Source organism: Protomyctophum bolini (assembly GCF_963924005.1).
Source record: "Protomyctophum bolini genome assembly, chromosome: 22".
Lineage (NCBI taxonomy): Eukaryota > Metazoa > Chordata > Actinopteri > Myctophiformes > Myctophidae > Protomyctophum > Protomyctophum bolini.
The window spans coordinates 20642220-20663846 of NC_137883.1; the positions used below are offsets into that span (position 1 = coordinate 20642220).

At 42.6% G+C, this 21627-nt stretch overlaps 1 protein-coding gene across 1 annotated transcript in view; it reads right to left on the reverse strand.

Moving 5' to 3' along the window:
* The window catches only part of astn2 (astrotactin 2), a gene marked incomplete at both ends in the record, with an annotated part of 472482 nt that overhangs the window by 299300 nt on the left and 151555 nt on the right, over positions 1 to 21627 (reverse strand). The window contains one exon of the mRNA XM_080756633.1: positions 10073 to 10228. Coding sequence (XP_080612759.1) covers positions 10073 to 10228 — 156 coding nt within the window. The remainder of the gene's footprint in view (positions 1 to 10072; positions 10229 to 21627) is intronic.

Below are 21627 nucleotides of genomic sequence, written 5' to 3' on the forward strand. Positions count from 1 at the left end.
ACGTGCGACAGATGTTGAAATTCATTGGGTGTCAACCTTTTAACGTGCCGGACAAATAGGCCACCAAAGTGCCACACTCGAAATGAGGTGACAACTGCTCTGAAGCGACGTGAGTAATTTTTATTAGGCTGAAGAAGCTTAATCAGAAATTGATTAGCCACCAAATTACAGGCAAATGTAATGAAAATGTGATGGGCCAAAGTTTTCTTTTGAAAAGACTGAATGTGCTGCAAAATGAATTACATTTGTTGTGGGTTTTTTTTGTGATGCTGAGTTAAACAAGAATTTTACTCTAGTATACTGTAATCTGTGTAAAAGAACAAAGCACCTCCATTCCAATGTGAACAAAATTGTAAATGACACACGCACACGCACACGCACACACACACACACACACACACACACACACACACACACACACACACACACACACACACACACACTTTGCACTGGCCGAAATACATTTACTGTAGAAGAGTGTTCACTGACCATTCCCACAGTGGCACAGTGACATAGCCCTAATGTAACCAATGCCAGCAGGCTGGAGAAGCACCTTCACTTCTGACCCATGTCGTAGAAACACTTGTTTTCCCCGTGGATTCCACGGGTCCCGACGGCTGCAACAGGCAACCACACTTTGCAATTTGTCCAATTCTTTGTTTACCGTCTACTTCCATAAACTGACTGACTTTGCATTTTGGCTGGCTTTTCTAATTACTTTATTATTTTGTGCCATTTACATTCCCCAGCTCAATTTGTGTTCACACAAGGCATTACACATCATCAACACATGCATCACGCATACAATGATGGATGGAGGTGCAGTCCAATAAGCAGCAGTGGCAGCGCCCCTCTCTAGTTAATAAGTGTGACCGAAGGTGAACTATGAAACATTGCGTTTTACGTCACGCCTTGCCACGCCACGCCACGTCACGTCACGCAATCTGTCACTCAGAATCGTCACTCAATCTGTCACTCAATCTGTCACTCAGAATCGTCACTAACAATCGTCACTCAATCTGTGACTCTGTCACTAACAATCGTCACTTCAATCTGTCACTCACAATCGTCACTCACAATCGTCACTCACAATCCTGGGCACAATATCGTGATCAATATGACATCAGGGATGATAGTAAAATCACCATACGTGGGGAAAGCCCCCATATACGTATTGTGCCCAGGTCTCGTGACATCACTATGACATCATCAGGGATGATAGTAAATCAGGGATCATATCATAGTAAATGCGACCTTAATGTGACATTAATATTAATCATATGTTTTTTTGTCTCTCAAAATCCCCATAGATATTTGTCACTCAAAATCCTCATACCCATGTATGTATAGCATGTTCATGGCCATGTATGGCCATGAACCCTGGCCATGGCCTGAGTTCTTAACAGGCCCGAAAACTAAGGCCCTACCTGGGCCCTCATCAAACCCTGTACATTCAAGACACTGCCCCCACTGCCACCCTTAGATCTCCATATATGGAGCTGACCTGTTCTGACATTCCATATGTTGATCTGAACTCATCACACCTTGTACACTCAAGACACGCTCCATATACTGTATGGCCAGTGCACGTGACCTTGCCCTTTAGGGTCACTGCAGAGCAAGGGGGAGAGAGAGAGAGAGGGAGAGAGAGAGAGCCACACAATCACCAAACAACACAATTGTGTCATGAGCAGCACTGACAAAAGTACAATTCATTCTTCTTTCGATGTCTGGCTGTGTGGGGACGATGACAACAACAGCTACCCCTCAAAAAATATGTTTCGGACAGACATTGCGAACTAGTTCAGAGAGTAACCCCCCCCCCCACACACACACACACACACACACACACTCACACATTCCTTTCCGAAAATGTCAGAAGGAGAAAGTATTGGTCTTCATTTGGCCATCATGGAAAAAGAAATACATAATTCCTCAACCACTGTTGAAGTTCTCTCTTATCTAATGTTCCTTTAACCCGTTTGCACAATAGGTAGTAGCTATAGGCTCTATAATGATAATATATCCAGGTCTCAGCAAATTACCGTACTGCTAGTATCCCCTGCATGCATGTCAACAACATGCACACAGGGCACACAGCCAGCTGGAAGCAAATAGAATCTCTTTTTTCAGTTGAAACTGCAGATAGAGGATGTCCTCAACAAGCATGTTCATGTGACGGTGTGACCGTGAGTATAATTGAGAGAAAACTGTATTTACTGTATATGGGTAAAGCAAAGCTGTAGTTTGTAATGGTACTTACTTGGTTTACTGGATCGATATCAGTATCGGTTGATATGACAATGGAAATATGGATATTAAATATTGTACCTATCTTTAGTGCCAATGGTGAATGGACCGTTTTACTGATAGAATGTAGGGCTGGATGAGACTCTCCATGCAAAGCTGAGAGGCAAATGCTAAAGGCAAGATGGGGTGGAATGAATAGGGCAGGCAATGCATTTAGCATGGTGACACATTATTCATTATTAAAACATGAAGACATCCTGCCTTTCAAAAGCTTTATTTCCACTAAAGAGTCCATGCGATTATGAACCGCTCCCTCCCCGCCAACTTGTTTTAAGCATGAATGAATTATAGTCCAGCCACTCTTAAAATGAGCAATTCTACTGATCTCAATAAGTACCATTTTTATCTAAAGTTTCTGGTTAAGACTGTGACTAATCCTATTTGATCAGGTCAAATGCAGAGCACATTTCCTCATGGGGATCGATGAAGTGAATAAATCCTCCTCCTCCGTTACAACGAACAAGGGGATTTCACTTGTCCCTGGAGCAACTTTATGAAATGACTATTTTGATCTCCACTTCAATGTGGTCCTCAAGCATGAACCTTCTTTACACTCGAGCCTTCTTAAAGGAGAGTTTCGCACAACCCATTTTCTTACCGTAATAATATGATGACCATAATCCAAAGGAAGTAGGGACAACATTTAAATAAACTCCATGCTGTGTGTTCCTCAGCGTTTTACCCACACGGCAGGTCAAACGCTAAATCTCGTCTCGCAAAAACATACATTTAATTATTTGTTGTTGATGTTGTGGGATATAACTCCACAGGGTATTGTCACTATGTCGTTTCCTGCTTACGCTGCATATCATTATTATTATTATTTCGCCACTAACAGTGGTTCATATTTAGCCTACATTATCATCAGAATTCAGTCAAGTCAAGTCTTCTTGAAACTGTCACAAATGCTTTTAGTGCATAAAGTTGTTTTCATCGCAAAGATTAATGATGGTGACCAAAGCAACAGTACAGCTCCATTACTCGTTTTACTACTGTAGCCTGGGGTTGTATAAGAAGGGTGCTATCGGCAATGTCCTCTAACCTAAAACAGGTTGTGTGGCATAAAATGTAGTGGCCTGCTGCTACTATCAGACAATAGATGTGTTGGCTGACACAGTCAATCCTTACTGTATGCATTGCTTATATCAATGATTTTAATCGTAGATCTTCATATAAAGCTGCACATTGTAATCATATCAGTTGGTGTTAGGTTGTTCATATTTGTCCTGGAACGTTCAGTTAAGATGTTACGAGTGACAATTCACTCACTCACTCGAAATGCAATACTCACTTCAATCAAGGACACACCATGCAATAAACTTTACGATGCCTCTCGCAGTCCACAGGTAGCTACCAAATAAATGCTGAAATATGGCTGTACACCATGCCCTCTCCTTCAAAAAAGCTAATAAATGTTGCCAAATGTCCCCAAACTGCCTGCAACATGAAGATAAGCATGTTACTGTATAGGCCTATACAAAATAGAATGATACAAGCCTTGAGCCATTTTAGTCCCCTTGAAAAAATGAAAAAAATCACACCCGTGTGAAGTGAGTGGTGCAACACCGTGTGGGAGTTCCCGGGGGGGGTTCCGCCCAGCGTCCGAAACGGTTGAGAAATGACAGAGTTACTGTGTGCCGGTCCCTCTACTGTACCCTCTTCTGTACTGCACTGTACTGTCACTGTACTGTACTGGCACACCCGACATCATCATATATACAGTTAATATGTGCGTGTTAAAATTTGGCATCGACCGGTTTAACGGTGCCGTAGATTAGCTGGTAACAGACGGACGGACGGACGGACGGACACACACACTCGCAATCCTGCAAACTTTGAAAGTCAATGTTAGTAAATTAAGATGGAATATGAAATATCGGACAGATCCGTCTTGAACACATGACTATAGAGATACTGTGTAACGATTTGTGGGCTTTTGGACAGAATCTGAAGGAGTAATATCAAAAAATGTGTTTCGTTCTAGAAAATTTGGGGCAGAGGTTCATTGTTGGCATCCAGGGAGTGTGTGTGCAAAATTTGGCATCGACCGGGTTAGCAGTGCCGGAGATTAGCTGTTAACAGACGGACGGACGCACACACACACACACACACACACACACACACTCACACACGGACAGAATGCAAATCATACTCTCTCCCCATGCCTTTGGCCTGGTAGAGACAAAAATCTGACCATGAGATTATTCATGCATTACCTATTACTGTGGGGGGTTGTGTTTTTGTTTTAGAATTAATTTAAACTTTGATGATAACATTTAAGGCTGTACCCGCTAACTATACTGTATTTCTTATTCTTGTAGACTTTAACTGTCTACGAGCCAGAAAGCATCCGAAAAATACCAAGACAGACTACAGTATATGTTTTTTTGCCGTCTTGAAACGATAGCTTTTAAGACTTTTATAAAACAAGATCTAGCATCTAGAATATGTTGTTTCCCCATCTGCTTTTACAATACTTTCTGCTTCACAATTTACTTTCATTCTTATTCATCGTTTGTCATATTCTGTGAAAAAAACAATGTTTGTTTTCTGTTTCTTCTCCAGTTCAGACAATGCCGCTCTACAGTACGTGTGCTGTGGTCCCTGTCGCTCTGCAGCTAACCTCCACTGTTGGCTTGGGAGGGGCACAGTATGGACAGCTACCCATGCCTCCTCCGAAACACATGGACACACCAGCCGTTGATTTTCAGTGAGACGTTTCAATGGTGGAGTGTAATGCACACAGGTGTGTGCAATCTGTTATGGATATTGTTCATTTCCCTTTCAATTATTCGGCGTAGCGTGTTGTACCGGTAACTTGTTTCTGAGTGATTACAATCGCATTAATCAAGAAAAGAGTATGATACATATTTGATCACACATTCTGTGATATAAAAACAGTTGAACGTGAAGTGAGGGGCGCCCACTGTATTTATATCGGCCACATGCCGTCTTACGTCGTCATTTAGTGCCCTAAACAAGCATTAAAGTCCAGGCTGCCAAACAATGTATGTCATAAGTGCTAACACACATTAAAGTCCATAGACTTGGCTGGCTCTAATGTGCTCTAAACCAACATTAGGGTCCATAGACTTGGCTGGCTTTAAAGTGCTCTAAACAAATACCGGTATTGTAATATCCTCATAGTCCAGAGACTTGGCTGGCAAACGATTTATGTGCTCTAAAAAAAATAATCCCATATGACAAACTTCAAAAGCCATGCATTGGAGTGGATAGCGCCCCTCAAAAAGGGTGCGCCCGAGCGTGATTGGCCCAGGGCTGAGGCTGAGTAAATAATATTAAGCCTCGGCTCTCATTGCCTTGGCATCACCCAATGGCTCGATACGGAGGTCTCTTCCCTGAAATGTCCTCACTCCTCTATCCTCACCTGAACCAAGCTCAAGTCTGTCCACAAAATTGACTGTCATGCCAGGTGAATGAAAACGTACGTGAATGTAAGGAAATTGATCAGGAGACAGACATTAATCCATTGAGACCTGAGAAAAGAGTCTTCTAAATCATGAGTTTTCTGAAAAACCTGTATATATCAGTGGTTCTCAAATGTCAAGGACCCCCAAAAAATATATGTGGCCGCTGACCCCCATCATAAAATATGTTGTTCCAGGGACCTCCCAAAAGCAAAGATTTGAGTTAAATCCGTTAGATGTGAAAGAATATATATTAAACTGTTTGCGCCACATTTTCACGATAGCAAAAAAATAGCAGATCTACAAGCCCATAGCACAGCCTGAAGATCTGCTATATTTCAACAGCTAATGTTTAAAATAATGGTTAAAGTGATTAAAACCTAACGCGACACAGATGCGTCCTTAGGTCTAAATAGGTTAACAGCATTAGATTAGATAGACAGACAGTCAGGCAGGTGTCCTTGCGGGAGATTCTCACGCTTAGCTAGCAATCAGGGTACTATACAGCTTTTTTTTATCCGTCAGGCCAGAGTACAATCACTGTAATTAATCATTTTGTTTCTACCTCGTCTCTCTCTGTTCTAATTTGATCATATTGCTTAATTCATATTTTGTCGCGTGTTTGTATCTCGCGTTGAAAATACCCACCTGCACCAGATGTCTTGATGCCATTAATTATGAGCTTGTAGATCAGCTTTTCTTGCCATGACACCGGCACACAAAAAAGTATCACACAGAGAGAGAGAGAGAGAGAGAGAGAGAGCTTGGCAATGGCATCAGCTGCATGACCTGTCACAGAGAATCGATGGGCTGTGGACTCATAGCTGTAATCATTGTGTTTTGTCTGGAGTGGAGATTGAGGGATTCTGGCAGAGAGCAGCCGAGCACAGAACCAATTCAGGCACCAGCAATGCGCCACAAAAAACATGAAATCGGAGGCACGCCGTCTCAAGCGAACTTGAGCCAACGAGAGACACCACCAAGTGAGCTAAAGCGAGCACGTTGCCACGTCGAAGTTCGCTTGAGACAACTCAGCGCCGTCCGAGTTGCAGCCCCTCCTACTTGCGTGCGGTCCAAATGAACACATCGAGCACTCCCTAATCCACTGACGTCACTCACTGGTGAAAGTATTGGCAGGTCACGTCCAGTCTACCTGCTGCACACACATGCATGCAGAGGCACGCGCACACACACACACACACACACACACAGGCATGACTGACATACAGCCCATCTGGCATTTATTGCTAACGAACACACAGGCGGTATCTGTCTACTTACTGAACCTTAAGTTAGAAACAGCCGCACGTGCGCGCACGTGCGCGTGCGTGCGTGCGTGCACACACACACACACACACACACACACACACACACACACACACACACACACACACACACACACACACACACACACACACACACACACACACACACACACACACACACACACACACACACACACACACACACACACACACACACACACACACAAGATATACTTTAATGTGCTACTTCAAAGCAGAAAAATTAACAGGAGATAAGAGGGATAATAACCATGAAGTTATTCTCATCTTACTGAGCCAAAAGATGTACATCACACAGAACTACCATTGCTCCTAGCCAACATGGAAAGGCATTAAATCCGCAGCAAGGAATGAGGTACACAATACACATGAGGTACATGCAAATATAAGGCAGACAATAACTGTCACGGGGGAAAAAGGAGAAAAGGGCAAGGCCCATCACAAAACTGTGTGGTGACTTGAATGTGTATCTATTGTAGACTAAATGTTTTTGCCTTGGTATTTTAGGGAGTAGTGACTCTTTTCTGGCTCAGTGAAGTTGTTCTGATAACCAACAATAATGGTAGTGTTTTAATTGAGGTAATTTAGTGATACCACACTGACACATACTGTAATATAAATACTATGAATTAACGTTCCATCACATGTATGTACTTAACCGTTTCCATTAGAGATGACATCACACTTGTCTCTGACACTAGCAATATATAAAGGAGAGGCTGTCTGTCTGTCTGTCTGTCTGTCTGTCTGCCTCCCATCCTTTATCCTTGATAGCAGGCATGCATCATTCCACCTTAAATTAATGCACCATGAGCTTGACTGCTTGACTTGTTCCATTAATTCAAAGGCACTCGCGAACCTATATTATTAGCGTCACCCATCAGTGTGACTTGTAATAAACTGCACAGATGGTGTCCTCCCTTTCCCCCTGTCTGTCTAGTCTCACCCAGGCAGACCCACGCAGCATGGATGCCTGTGCCACTAAGCCAAAGGGCCTGTCTCCAGAATGGCCCCTGGCTCATTACGATGCCAAAGTCATCAGAGACAACAAGGGAAGGAAACAACCTCGCAGCTGCAGCACTCAAGCTTAATCCACTTAAAAAAACACCATCCATGTAAAACATGCAAATGTGCAGTTGGGCTTGGGGAGACGGCATGAGAAAAGGAGCTAATTTACGGCATAAAAAAGCTGTGTCGAGCTGAGGAAATTGGGGAAAAAAGTGTTTGACCAGCCCGATGCATGCTCTCGGATGGCCCCACCCTGGACATATTTCGGGTAATTTTACAACACATTAATTTCCTTACGCAGCACTAATCCTCTGAGCCTGGCCAATGAACTTCCCCTTTCTACCTCGTTTCACTAATTGAGTTTCTTCCTCGTCTAAGAAGCCGGAAAACAGACCTTGTCCTAGAGCTTGTCCCACTAGCATGTTTGTTATCCTGGACTAAACCCTTTTATGCTGAAAATGCACTTTCACTCGCAATTAAAGACCTTTAAAGGGTATTCTTACCATCAACAACCAAGAGAAAATCTCTACGAATTTTGTTTAGCATGGACAATCTTCAATAATGTAATTTGCGCAGGAATGTAAGTACTACACCAGCCTTCATTCATTTCAATGATGAATGATAACCTTAAACCTTTCAGAGTTAATCCCATAACAGCAAATAAGAAAACTGCCAAATGAATCCCCTATATCCCAACGCTATCCTCTACTGCTTTCTGGCTTGCTGAGAACACGTACTACACAACACAAACACTATATGTCAAAGGCAAATAAGTTATCTTAAGCCACAATGACCTGCATCAGTACACACATTATACACACTATGCAAAAATGTAAGTGCATCAGATCTCTATATTAGGGGAACAAGTTCATCTATCCAGGTTAATGGTTAATGACTATAATATAGTTTCACTCTGAGAGCATAGAGAGTCAGAACCTACTGTATATATGTGTAAGTCATAACACAGGGCGAAATCAAATACAGGTACCTGATGAAGAAACGTCATCATCCTTAAATAGATGTCTTGTGGGAGCTACACAACAGTGTGCGGACTATTTCTCCTGTACGTATCTTTTTGTTCAGTACCTGAAAGCACCTTTTTAGAGATGTGCGTACTTTTCTTTGGATTCCGTTTCCAAAATCATATACACCCACCGAAACACCGGAAAATAAATCACTTTGATGTGGCTACATGCACCCGCCTGCAGTCCACCGAAATGCCTCTCCACCCTCTCCAGCTGTACCGTGCTCTGTTTTCAGTTTTGGAAGGATGTTTACCTGGTCTACGCTAGTTTCTTTGAGGCACTACATTGTTTTCTTTGCACTTAGGTGACACTTTACCCTGTTTGTTTGATGACTGCAGTGAATTCATACTCTGCCTTATTATGATCTTGTGCCTGGAATCTGGAGTGTGCTAAATGCAATTGTAAGTTGTGAATAGTTCCTGGTTCAGGGCCCTCAAAAGCATTCTGGGTACACCCCTCTGACCACTTAACATGGCAGCCATTCTGCTTTTTTCAGTGCATGTTTATTTTAATGATCAATCAATTGATTGATCATTCCGGCTTGGATTAATGGACCTAACGTAGCATGCAGTAGTTTTAAGTTATTATGTATCAGTATCACAATGAAAACTCACGGTACCTTGTCAACGTGCTGAACTCCAACTAAAGGCATTGGATCTGAAACTATAGGCATCGGTCTCTTCATTTGGGTCCACCGGCCTCCTTCGCTATACCCTCCGTGTGCCCATGGGTTAAACCATTTTGGGCGGGAACCCCTTTTGGTGTTAGCACTATGTTATGCTTTAGCTATTGAAAAATAGCAGATCTACAAGTTCATAGCGCGCCACCGAGTGGCGCGCTACGAGCTTGTAGGTCTGCTATTTTTTGACTGACAGAATCATAGCTTTTTCAGAAAACTGTCAGGATATAGAAGACATTTTTAGAATCTGATCTCAGGTCAGAATGGGTCAATACATGTTTTCTATAGACAGTAATGAATAACAGTGGTTGTTCTTACCTCTAGTGTGGCATGAAGGGCCCCTCTTGCGCCCCGTGGATGAGCTGTGCGTGACATGCTGAAAGTGAACCATGTCCATGGTTGTGTTGGGCGTGCGGAAACTCTCCTTGAACCTCTGCATCAAGTCCTCCACTGCCTCCTGCTTAGCGTCGATGGCTGTGGAACAGAGAGACAAAAGTGAAAATGGCAGACATTTAAAATATGTCTTACACTTTAAAGTATACTCACACTTTTGAATTCCACATTTTAACATTAGGCCCTCAAAACGTTGCGAGACGTATATCTACAAAAGCTTGCGTGAGCTTGTAAATCAGTTAAAGTGTGAGAACTACCGATTTATTGCACGGTAACGATAAGAACAGAAGACGGCACAGTCATACTCTGTATTTTGTTTTCTTCTGCTAGCCAAACTGCTGTACCATGTGTGTGCAGCATTATGAGCGCGTATTTAAAGGTGTGGGTATATTGTACATGTCCCTTTGTAAGCCTACCTATTTGAATGAAATGAATACATTTTTAGTTTAACCAATCTGGATGTTAAAACAATTTATTACACAGCTTGGTTGAATGCTTGATTATGATTGGTCAGTCGCTGAATTCAGTGGTGTGTTATTTCTTGATAACAGACCAATGCCTAATCAAAGGCTCGGAGCATCTGGCTGCGCTGCTTGGATTTTATGCTGTACCCAACATGACAGCCATGCAATCAAACACACAAACTGAACATTGCTTTCAAGAATGTTTTTGAAAACATTTGAAGCGAGAAATAGACAATGCAGTACCCCAAAATGTATTCCATTTGATCAACACTCACTTCAGTCAAGTTCAGTGTTTCCGAGGTGACTCGTTGCACTCTGCGGGGCCAGCTTAAGCAAGGAAACACTTTGTGTTGTTGTCACTTTAGGGTCAATTTACTAATTTTTGTATTTAGTAGCCGTGTAATACGCGGGATAATGTATGGATGGGTGGTCATTGTTTATAGATTAACCACCTCCGCTCCACGTCGGTGGTTAATCACTCTGATTTATCTATCAACAATGATCACCCAGCCATACATTAACCCTTACATAACTAGCACATGTGCAGTGGTTGGAAGTGTCTTCCACTGACAAATTTCAACCCTGGTAAGACCTACCTTATCAAAGATGTAAATATTGTAAATATTTAAGCAGACGGCACACATGAGCGGACACTAATGTGCTGCCATTACTATAGTTCAGATACACCAACAGTTGTGTCACTGACTGGGACACTAGGTGATAGTCCATGGGGGTCACCAAAATCAGTATCGGGTTCACCCTGCAATCCGGCTATCATATGATCTTGTGTGGATTAGAAAGTTTGGCCTGAGGGTGGCGCTAGACACAAGGTCATGGTCTCACTCAAATGATTATGGTTCATCCTCCAGGGATGGTTCATGCGCTCAGCGAGCTTCATGGCAACGCGCCCAACAGATTTTTATATAGCTTGTGTTTCACCCCATGACATTGTGTGGGTCACAGTCGGCCCAAGGCCCTTCTTAACTGGCACATGTGTACAGTACATGGTGTTATAGCTGCTGTGGAGGATTCTAGTTGATGCAGTCAGTGGGCTATAAAATGACAGTGATTCTAACATACAGTACTGTATTACTGTATGAGTGTTAGACTGTTCACAGGTTTATATGAAAAACAAAACAATAAACAGTGAATAGTGTACCTAAAACCAAGCGACCAACCAATCTCTCTGGCTTTCTTTTTACAGCATTCTTTTTTTTCAATTAGTATTGTCTCAGTTGACATTTTGCGAAACGTCAGAAATGAGAGCCAGATAACAGCCCAATCTATTTGAAATAAAAGCATAAATTAGCCTTTCAGTAATAATAATCATAATAAGCCTTGTCAATTGTTCCTATTGACAATGGAGTTTTCTTTGTTAATATTGTTTGAATGAAAGAAAGCCAACTTGTTCATCATGCTAATGCTTTGTTTAAGGGTTCAGTCATAATACGTCTATGCATTTAGATCCGTTTTCTTCTTTTAATCATTTCAGAGGAAACAATCTTAAAGGTCACCCTGATTGAATGTCGTACGGCTGGAATAATAATTTGTCAAGGAGAAATGAGGGTGCCACCTGCATAATGAGGCGCTATTAGCAGCCTTTTAAGTAAAACAACCCTAGATAGATGTGGGCTCAAACCAAACAATTTCCATACAGAGATGGATTTTGGATTGAAGTCAAGGAAAAGGAAAGTTTTGTCAGCCTAGCCTTAATTAAAACTTTGCATTCTAGAGTGTGATTCTATTTAATGGGAAAAGTGGACTGAGGCATCCATGCAGAAATCAACTGTGTGCAAATACTGCTGCCTCCCATGTTGAATGTAGACAACTAGAGGTTCCCGCGCGCCTTCGGTTGCTCACATCTAGCACCATGCGGCCAACATAAATAAAGAATTGGTGCTGGAAAGAAGCCTACATTGACGGCAGAGCACAGATCAATTTTGTGCGTGGTGCCTCGCCGCCACGCTTGGAGAAGTTGGAGCAGTAGCAGCATTGCACAGTGCTACGGAAGAGGGGGACATGGAAATGTGCGAATGTAGTATAGATACAGAATGTAGGAAAAGGAAAACAAGAAATGATCACAGTGCTATTTTGTCAGATCGGCCGGTCTCAATCATAACATTATGTTACATAACATTGGGTGTCTCTAAAGAATTCTGATACCTGCTTCCCGTTACCTGAGTAACCAATACATGACAGCAGCGTGTGTGGCAGCCAATCAGGACTAGGTCCTGACTAGGAGCCAAAGTCGTCATTAAGTTTGACAAATTCGTATGTCAGGTTTCACCTGACAAAACTAACAAATTATTCTGGGCATGTTACAATTGGCAAACGTTCTGCAAAAATAGCAGATCTAAAAGCTCCCGTTTCAATGCAGTGCAATTTTAGGGGGAAAAGCACCCCTGAACTAAAGTATATAGGGTTTAAGTGGTTAATTTGATCTACATACTGAAACGTCTAGTCTAGGCTTTGTTCAGACTTAATGCCAAAAAAGAGACTTGGGTGATCCATTGTCAAGATGACAGCTCTGAATGCAGGTGTGATTCCGTCCAAAATGCATTGAGATCCACCCACTCGTACCATAATGTGGTGGTCAGGAACACATTTGTAATACAATAGTGTTGATAGTGTGATAAGTTCAAAGACGAATAAAAACACTGCAATAGCGAGCTATGGTGTGGAGTAAAATGCACAAAGCAGGTTTTATTCGCACCATTGAGCAGATTTGCTGACATTGATAGGGCTGAAGCAATAATGCAAAGCAATCCTGTTACATGCCTACATACTACAAGTCTTGTTAAGGCGACGATCCATGGCAAATACCACCAATGTCTGTGTATATTGATGTTTTTGCCCCCCCCCCCCCCCCCCCCCACACACACACACACACACACACACACAGACACACACACACACACACACACACACACACACACACACACACATACAATGTTTTGACACGTTACTTATTACCTTACTTGTATAATAACTTTTATTACCATACAGGTATTGTACCTTGTATTTTATGTCAGACATCGTTAGCATAGTCTGGCAGAGGCTGTCATACAGCAGCACTTCACTGCACATACTCATACATAAATATGGGAATCTGAATAATGGTGAGGACAAAATGTTTGAATCTTGAATATTAATATGGGATTAGACTCCAGGTTGATGAGCAGAACACCCCAGTATGGAGTTGTATGGTTTTGTCTCAAGTTATTATAGGCACAACTCAGTTAACACCACCATGGATAAGAGATTTGTGAGGTGTGGTGGGTGTCTTGGAGTTCCCCTACCCCATGTTGATTCTCAACAAACCTTCGTGAGGCCTTTAGGAGGGCCATTTAAGCCACAAGCGGAGCCTGCAGCACCACCATTGCTCAGGTGGAGCCTGCGGGAACCATTGCAGCTAAGAATCTACCACTCCTGAATGAAGTGCCTGGTGCTGGTCCTGGACCTGGTGAGAGCAGGAATTGGACCTGGTGACGTAGACGTAGGAGGGGTCTGGACAGGAGCCAAACCACAGAGCCTAGTCCTTCCACACACCAGAAACGTACCTCCCAGTCCCGGCAGAGTAGTTCCGGAGTAGTTCCAACGGATTGTGTGGTCGTGATCTTGCCCAAATGGGACTGATCGAGGGTAGCTACTGGGACGTAAGTCGGGACTTGATCAACCCCAGCTGGGTGGCGTGAGTGAGGGGTATGATGTTCGACAGCCCCAAACCCCCGATGACCTTGGGATACATCACTGAGGATACGTCCCAGGTGCATCCATGCTCTTATCATCATACATCATATACATCACATTCATGGCTCAGCCAATCAAATCATCATAAATGTCATTCCGGTCAATCACAATTTGCGTCTTCACATTTCTGTCCTCACTTTTGGCTTCACGAAAAGCTGGGCATAGGTGGGGCTAGCGCCCTTCAAAAAGTTACAGAACTATGCTGACCACTCTTATTTTTTGGCAGAACCAAGGGCAAAAGTAATGTGAAACTTCAAAGGCATGAGCAATCACTGCTTAGCATCCAGGTCATGGCAAAGTCACTTAAATGAACCAAAAGAGGCCCACTAGCCAAGTGGATGAAGCGGTGTTCTCTTTTTCAGTTAATCTTTGAAATTAGGTCTCCGCCACTCTACAATGGATGATAGCACCGTTTGCATAGGCTGTTCCATCTGCGAAGTGCGAATCAATACTTGCTGGGGGGATTTAAACGGGGGTGTACAGTGGTGTGTGCGTGTCTCCGTGTGCTGTGGGGGGGGCTGAAGAAAGCATGATTTCGGCTTTGCTTCAAGTTGTCAGAAAGTCATAAAGCCTCAGGGGATCTCCTATGACCGTATGTGAAAGTAGACTATTCTTTTCTCCAGCACACAGATCAGCTATTCTTTCCCATGACACCGGCACGCAACAAAGTATAACGCACGCACGCATGCACGCACACACACACACACACACACGCACAGTCTAAAAGAGAGATCTATTAAAAAAAAGCAACACAAGGAAACAACTATCCATCTGATCTGCAGCCTACTACTACCCAGGCAGGGACCTGTGATGCATCAGGAGTTCAGTTGAAGTGAGATATGTAGAGCTGGGAGTGATGATTTATCTCATACATGGGCAACTGGCGGCCCGGTGGCCACATGTGGCCCACACCTTCACTTAATGCAGTTAATATCCAAATACTAATATATTATTGATTTCAGCTGTTACAATTCCAAACATGCAAACATGACCCGTTTTAATTACTTCAGTCTGATATTAGTAGCTTAAAGCTAAGCAATAATATGTCAAAATGTTGGTATTCAGACAGCCAGCAATGAGTAAAACGCTCCCAAAAAATGTAGTCTCTGGGACACATCTAGGGGCCACAATCTGCTTTCAAAGATGTTCCTAGAAGCTTTGTCATTGATTGAAAAATATATGCAATGTGGCCCTCTGGAGTGTGGGGAAATATAGCGGCCCTCTCCATCGTCACAGTTGCCCACCCCTGATTTATCTGGACATGGGCTATTTACTTGCAGCATAGTGCCTGGCCGGGCCGGAGTGGCCAGAAATGAAATAGTGAATAGGGGTCATTCAAGGCAAATGCCATCTTCAAAGACAGGAACATTTGTCACCTCCACCGCAACCATCTCACCCTCCCACCCATCATCCTCACCCATGCTGTCCATCGCTCCCTCAGGTGTGTTCACGCTATGAATGATGATAATGTCTTGCTCTCAATGGATGTTCTCCATGTATGACAATGAAGAAAAAGAAGAGTAAGATTAATGCAATGAAGAACAGAAGAGCGATGAGTATAAATAGGGAAGTACAGTAAGTGTAAGCAGGAAAACCAAGCGTATAGGGAACCACAGCATTTCTGTATAGTTGAGAGAGATCTGGCATCAGACAACCGCAAGCAAGCAACCATACAGATAAACATACAGTATATAAATCTTGTTTTGTTTTTCTGTGTTTTTCTAGTCCTTAAAAGTAGCTGAGCTCATTTTCAGGCACTCCTTGTAGAGAAAATACCACAGACTGACAGAATACTTTTGTAATTGTTTCATGTGGAACTGTGGTCTTAAATGGGAATAATTTAAAGCCATATCTTTATTTGTGATAGCAGTTGCCTAAAGATTTGAGGAGCAGGCCTGTAGTCAGGAGGACGTTCCCAGTTCAAGCCCTTGGACTGAAAAAAAGAAAAATCTTTCATCTCTGCCTCAATGAAGTGCCTGTGAACAACACACTTCACCCACAACTTAATAGTTAGTCTGCCAGCATTTATTAATAAATAAATAAACCTGTTGAGCTCTTATTTTGAAAAGCCACATTTCCAGACGTCCGGTGTTGATCTTATGTTAGGAAGTTGGATGATGTGTGGTCACATCCTGTTTATTAAACAGAGCTAACCTAGTCTAATAGAAGGCAACACAGAGTCTGCTCTGGGCCGTGGAATAAACCTTGTTTTGACCCAAAAAAAAGGAATAGGAGATACAGGCGATTGAAAGAAACAGATAGAATGGATGATTGATTATGGCGACAGTGATTTTAATGCCACGATCCTGTGTTACAGGATGGACCAGCACCAACTAGCAACCTGATGCTAACGTGAGTAGCATTATGACTTGATCAATCAAAAGCGCTATAAAAGACCAATTGCTGTAGATCAACACCAATGGCGTTAAGCGTAGCATTAATTAATTGCTTTTAATTGACGTAGATCAACGCCAATGGCGGATTTTGGGTTAAGTGTAACAAGCTGCTCAATGGCCAACAGACTAATTAAAGGAGAATTCCATGCTAGAAGGCTTTCTTATCTTTATTTGTAGTTGTTACGTCCCCACCAAAGAGGTCCAGATGTTATTTTGTGCAAAAGGGCTATTTCCCCTACCATAAGCCCTCAATGAATTGAATTGAATTGCATTGAATTGATTGGGGCATTAGGGTGTTGTACTAATTTGCTTATTTCCATCGCTCAAAAATCAATTTGTTTTGTATACTGTATATCCTCTCTTCATAATCCAGTTGCAGAGTGTGGTGCTGATGCCAAGGTGGTGAAGTTTGGTGACCAGTTTAGAGGGGATGATGGTGTTGAATGCAGAGCTGAAATCGATGAACAGCATCCTTACATAGGTGTTGGTGAGGTCCAGGTGAGTCAGGGCAGTGTGTATTGCAGTGGGGATGGCATCCTCAGTTGACCTGTTGTGACGGTAGGCATACTGAGGGTCCAGGGTCGGGGGTAGGCAGGTTTTCAGGTGAGCCAGTACCAGCCTCTCGAGGCACTTGGTGATGATGGGGGTGAGTGCCACAGGGCGGAAGTCATTCAAGCATGTTGCTGTGGAATGCTTTGATACTGGCACGATGGTAGCTGTTTTGAGACAGACAGGAATGACTGCCTGAGACAAAGAGAGGTTGAATATATCACAGAAAACTCCTGCCAGCTGCTCAGCGCATGCACGAGAGCATGTAGATCTGCTATTTTCATCGACCTGGGTGCTTGTTTCCGTTGCAAAATGGCAACACTGGTCACAGCAGCAGTGTACAGTACATGCTGAGTGGACAGTTAATAAGCTAAACATGCCATGGTCCATGGTGTGAAATGTGAATTCCCTCCCTTCCTTCCTTCCTTCCTTCCACCCTTCCACCCTTCCACCCTTCCGCATTTTATATAATTTGTATCTTTCCAAGTTGCCGACAACGCTAATATAAAATGCTCAGTTCATCCAACAGGCCTTTAATAGGTCTACTAATTCAAACATTCTGCACAAGTAAGATCAGATGTTACATTCTAGCCTACTGCGGTTCATTATTTTGTCTAGGACTGCCCTAGCCTTGCGCAGCCAGCCTTCATCTGCCTTTGCATATTGCCCCCCCCCCCCCCCCCCACGCAGTGCAGCGCAGTGGAATTAGTATCGCAACACGAGGCTAAGACTGCCCCTCACAGCCTTATGACAGCTCAGGTAATACATGGAAATAATTAATGCAGCTTCCAATTAAATACCATAGGCCCCTTTTACATAAACCATATCTACATAATTTCCACACTTTATTCAGCCAGACTATTATTGAAATGTTGTGACACCGTTTATGTTTGGGCTCAAATGGACCTCTAGAGATTATTGCGCTGAGCAATCATTCTAATTTGGACATGTTTCTTGAGTCTACATCTTGCCTCACTTTTAACCCGCTCAAAAAACAAATGCCCAACACATTTTATCATATTTAGCTTGTATAGGTTCTACTGTTCTATTACACTGATCATATTATTATTTTGTGGGAAAACCTGACATCTCATAAAACAAACATAAAAAGTTAAAAATGTTCAATAATACCTCTCAATAAACTCACGCCTGTACTGTGAATCTTCCTTCTAGGTTGGTCAAGGAAAGGATTATCCCCTCTATGGACTCAGATGCAGGCCGCTGTTATGTCTTGAATACTGTATGTGTGATATTCTACCTGGAGGGGTCTGGCACCAATCACTGCGCTCACTCTACTCCAATTTCCATGTGGGAACTGGGTATGGGCATTGGGCACCACAGCATTTAGACATACAACTACATCAGGTAGTGAGACTACAGGAGACTACATTTTATGATATTGTGATTATGATAGAATTAAAATAGTCTATTGAAGAGTAGTGTCCAACATAAAACCACAGAGCTGCACTGACGTGCTTCTCTCTTTCTCTAGGTTTGTCCTGTATGTGAGCGTGTGAGAGGAGACATGTGCTTCTATAGTCTACACGCTCCCCTGGTGACTCCACGTGTATGAGAGGAGACATGTGCTTCTCTAGTCTACACGCTCCCCTGGTGACTCCACGTGTATGAGAGGAGACATGTGCTTCTCTAGTCTACACGCTCCCCTGGTGACTCCACGTGTATGAGAGGAGACATGTGCTTCTCTAGTCTACACGCTCACCAGGCCAACAGCAGGTGTTAGCTGTGACAGGGACTATACACATGGGGGTAATTGGCCTAACGCCTAAATTGGGGAGAAAAAACGGAAATGCAAAATAGAAAACAACCAAAACTATCATCCACAATTCTGTTATTCCACAATTGGGTGGGGAAAACGCTTTTAAATCTCAAGGGACACAATCTCCCTCTATAAAACCACTAATAATTAATATTAGGCCGTGCTAATGTGACAGGTAACTGGCATAAATATCCTACTGTTCCCTATAGTCAAACTAGTCACTAAATCATTAATAGCATTATGCAAAGGTAATTATTTAAAATCAAGTCCACTTAGTTGTGATGAAAAGGTCTAGGGAAAGTTTGATATGAAAGGATTTATAAGAAAGTGAGGGCTGTAGCTACTACATTGGAAATCTGTGGGGTCTCCAATTAATTGAGCCCATAAACATATTTAAAAAAGATTCCAGTAATGCCGAACTGCCAGAACTGCTCAAATAACAAAAGTGTAAGTGAGTTATTAGTTGTCTCAATTTATCTAACTTTAAACTTGAATCCAAACCTACTTATTTATGGTGATACATTATTACGAAATTCCAGGCAGTTTCCTGATACCTAGGAAGTATTCCTCAACATTAACGTCCTTACATACTGGCAGTGAGATGTATAAATGATCTGAAAATGAGCTGGTGAATATTTCACATCAAACTATTAAAGGGAAACTTCACCCTTTTTGCATAAAACGCACAGTGTTCGCTGTTCGGAGGTCTTTGCTGATTATCCAGTGATCTAGATGGGAACATTGGCGCTTTCTAGAGCAGTGGTTCCCAAATTGTGGTGCGTGCACCTCTTGGGTGCGCAACATGAAAAGGCTAATGGTGGTGCTATAGTTTTATTATATATTAACATATTATGCCAATATATGTTGCATATATGCCATATTCAGGTTCATATATGTGCATGTATATGTGGATAAATAGGAAATGTATGTCTCTATATAGCTTATGCAATTTATATTTCCATGTGCTAGGTCAGGAGGTAACATCGGGTGCATGGCCAAAAAGGTTTGGGAACCACTGTTCTAGAGCTTCTACACCAATGTTTCTAAACAAGGAAATTAGGCAATATACAGTTCAGGGTCACAACGTGTAGCATTGCAACACATTGCGAGGATATTGTTGCTGAATGTTTGCAATAGAAGAGTAACAGAATAGGGTTCACATGTCACATGTTCACGTGTCAACCTCTTAACCCATTTGGACGATTTTTCAAAAATAGCAGACCTACAAGCTCGTAGCGTGCCACCGAGTGACGTGCTACGAGCTTGTAGGTCTGTTATTTTTCAATAGCTAAAGCATAACATAATGCTAACACTAAAAGGGGTTCCCCCACAAAATGGGTTAATATACACGCATGATCACTGATTGTGATATTTATTTATATCATATGATTTATTTTATATTGTACAACCTCATTATCAGTCATCCACTAGGAAGGCAACAGGACCACAACAACTAGGGTATAAAGCCTGACTTGATTGTATTCTGGGCATCACGTGCCCAAAAAATCTAAATAAAGCTCTTGCGCACTGTGAGGAGTGGCTGTTTTCGGCATGTGCCACCGGTGCACAACCAAGTATAAATTAAGCATAACGTTTATTATGCGCTGTATTCCCAATGGTTTACGGTATGCTAGTTTGGCTAATCCAGGGGCTTCTGGCTCAGCAAACAAATAGGAGGAGCCTCTGTGCGTGCCACTTAAGCTTTGGCCTCAGTGAGGAGTGTCTCTCACAGCGTGAACGAGGCTAACCGTGCATATACATATTCCAGTGTCCTTTTTGCTCCCTCTGTTCTGCATCGTGCTGCCCTTTTTTAAAGGACCTCAGCGCGCGCGCGCACGCGCACACACACACACACACACACACACACACACACACACACACACACACACACACACACACACACACACACACACACACACACACACACACACACACACACACACACACACACACACACACACACACACACACACACACACACACACACACACACACACACACACACACACACACACACACAGTGAGAAGAAAAACAGGCCATTTCTCACATGCATGAACTACTATTATTGTCCAGAGGATAATTTAATTGACATTAAATATTGTGCATGGCAGCATGCTGAACCTTAGTTTTTGTCGTTATCACTCTTGTCCTTTACTGAGAAATGGTCGCCCACAGCCTCTCCAATTAATAATATCATTTGAAAAAGGCGCATGCTCGCTGTCAATCTCTTTCTATCTCTGTTGAAACCAATTGCCACAACACAGACACAAATTGTGTTATACATTGAAAACAAAATTGCACTTCAATATACCAAGCAAAGACGAATACAAATGTTCTTGTACTGAGGGAGAAAAACAGGATCTCATGATTGTGGTTGTCTGGAGTGGGAAGGAAAAAAGCTAAAAATGATATTTATTGCTCAAGGGAAATTTCCTACAGTATTAAATGAGCTTCCTGCAGCATCTTACACCGCTTTGCTTGCAAAATCACAATATATTAGATTGTGAAAGTCAGTCTCATCTTGCAGAGTATCTTTTTGTTTC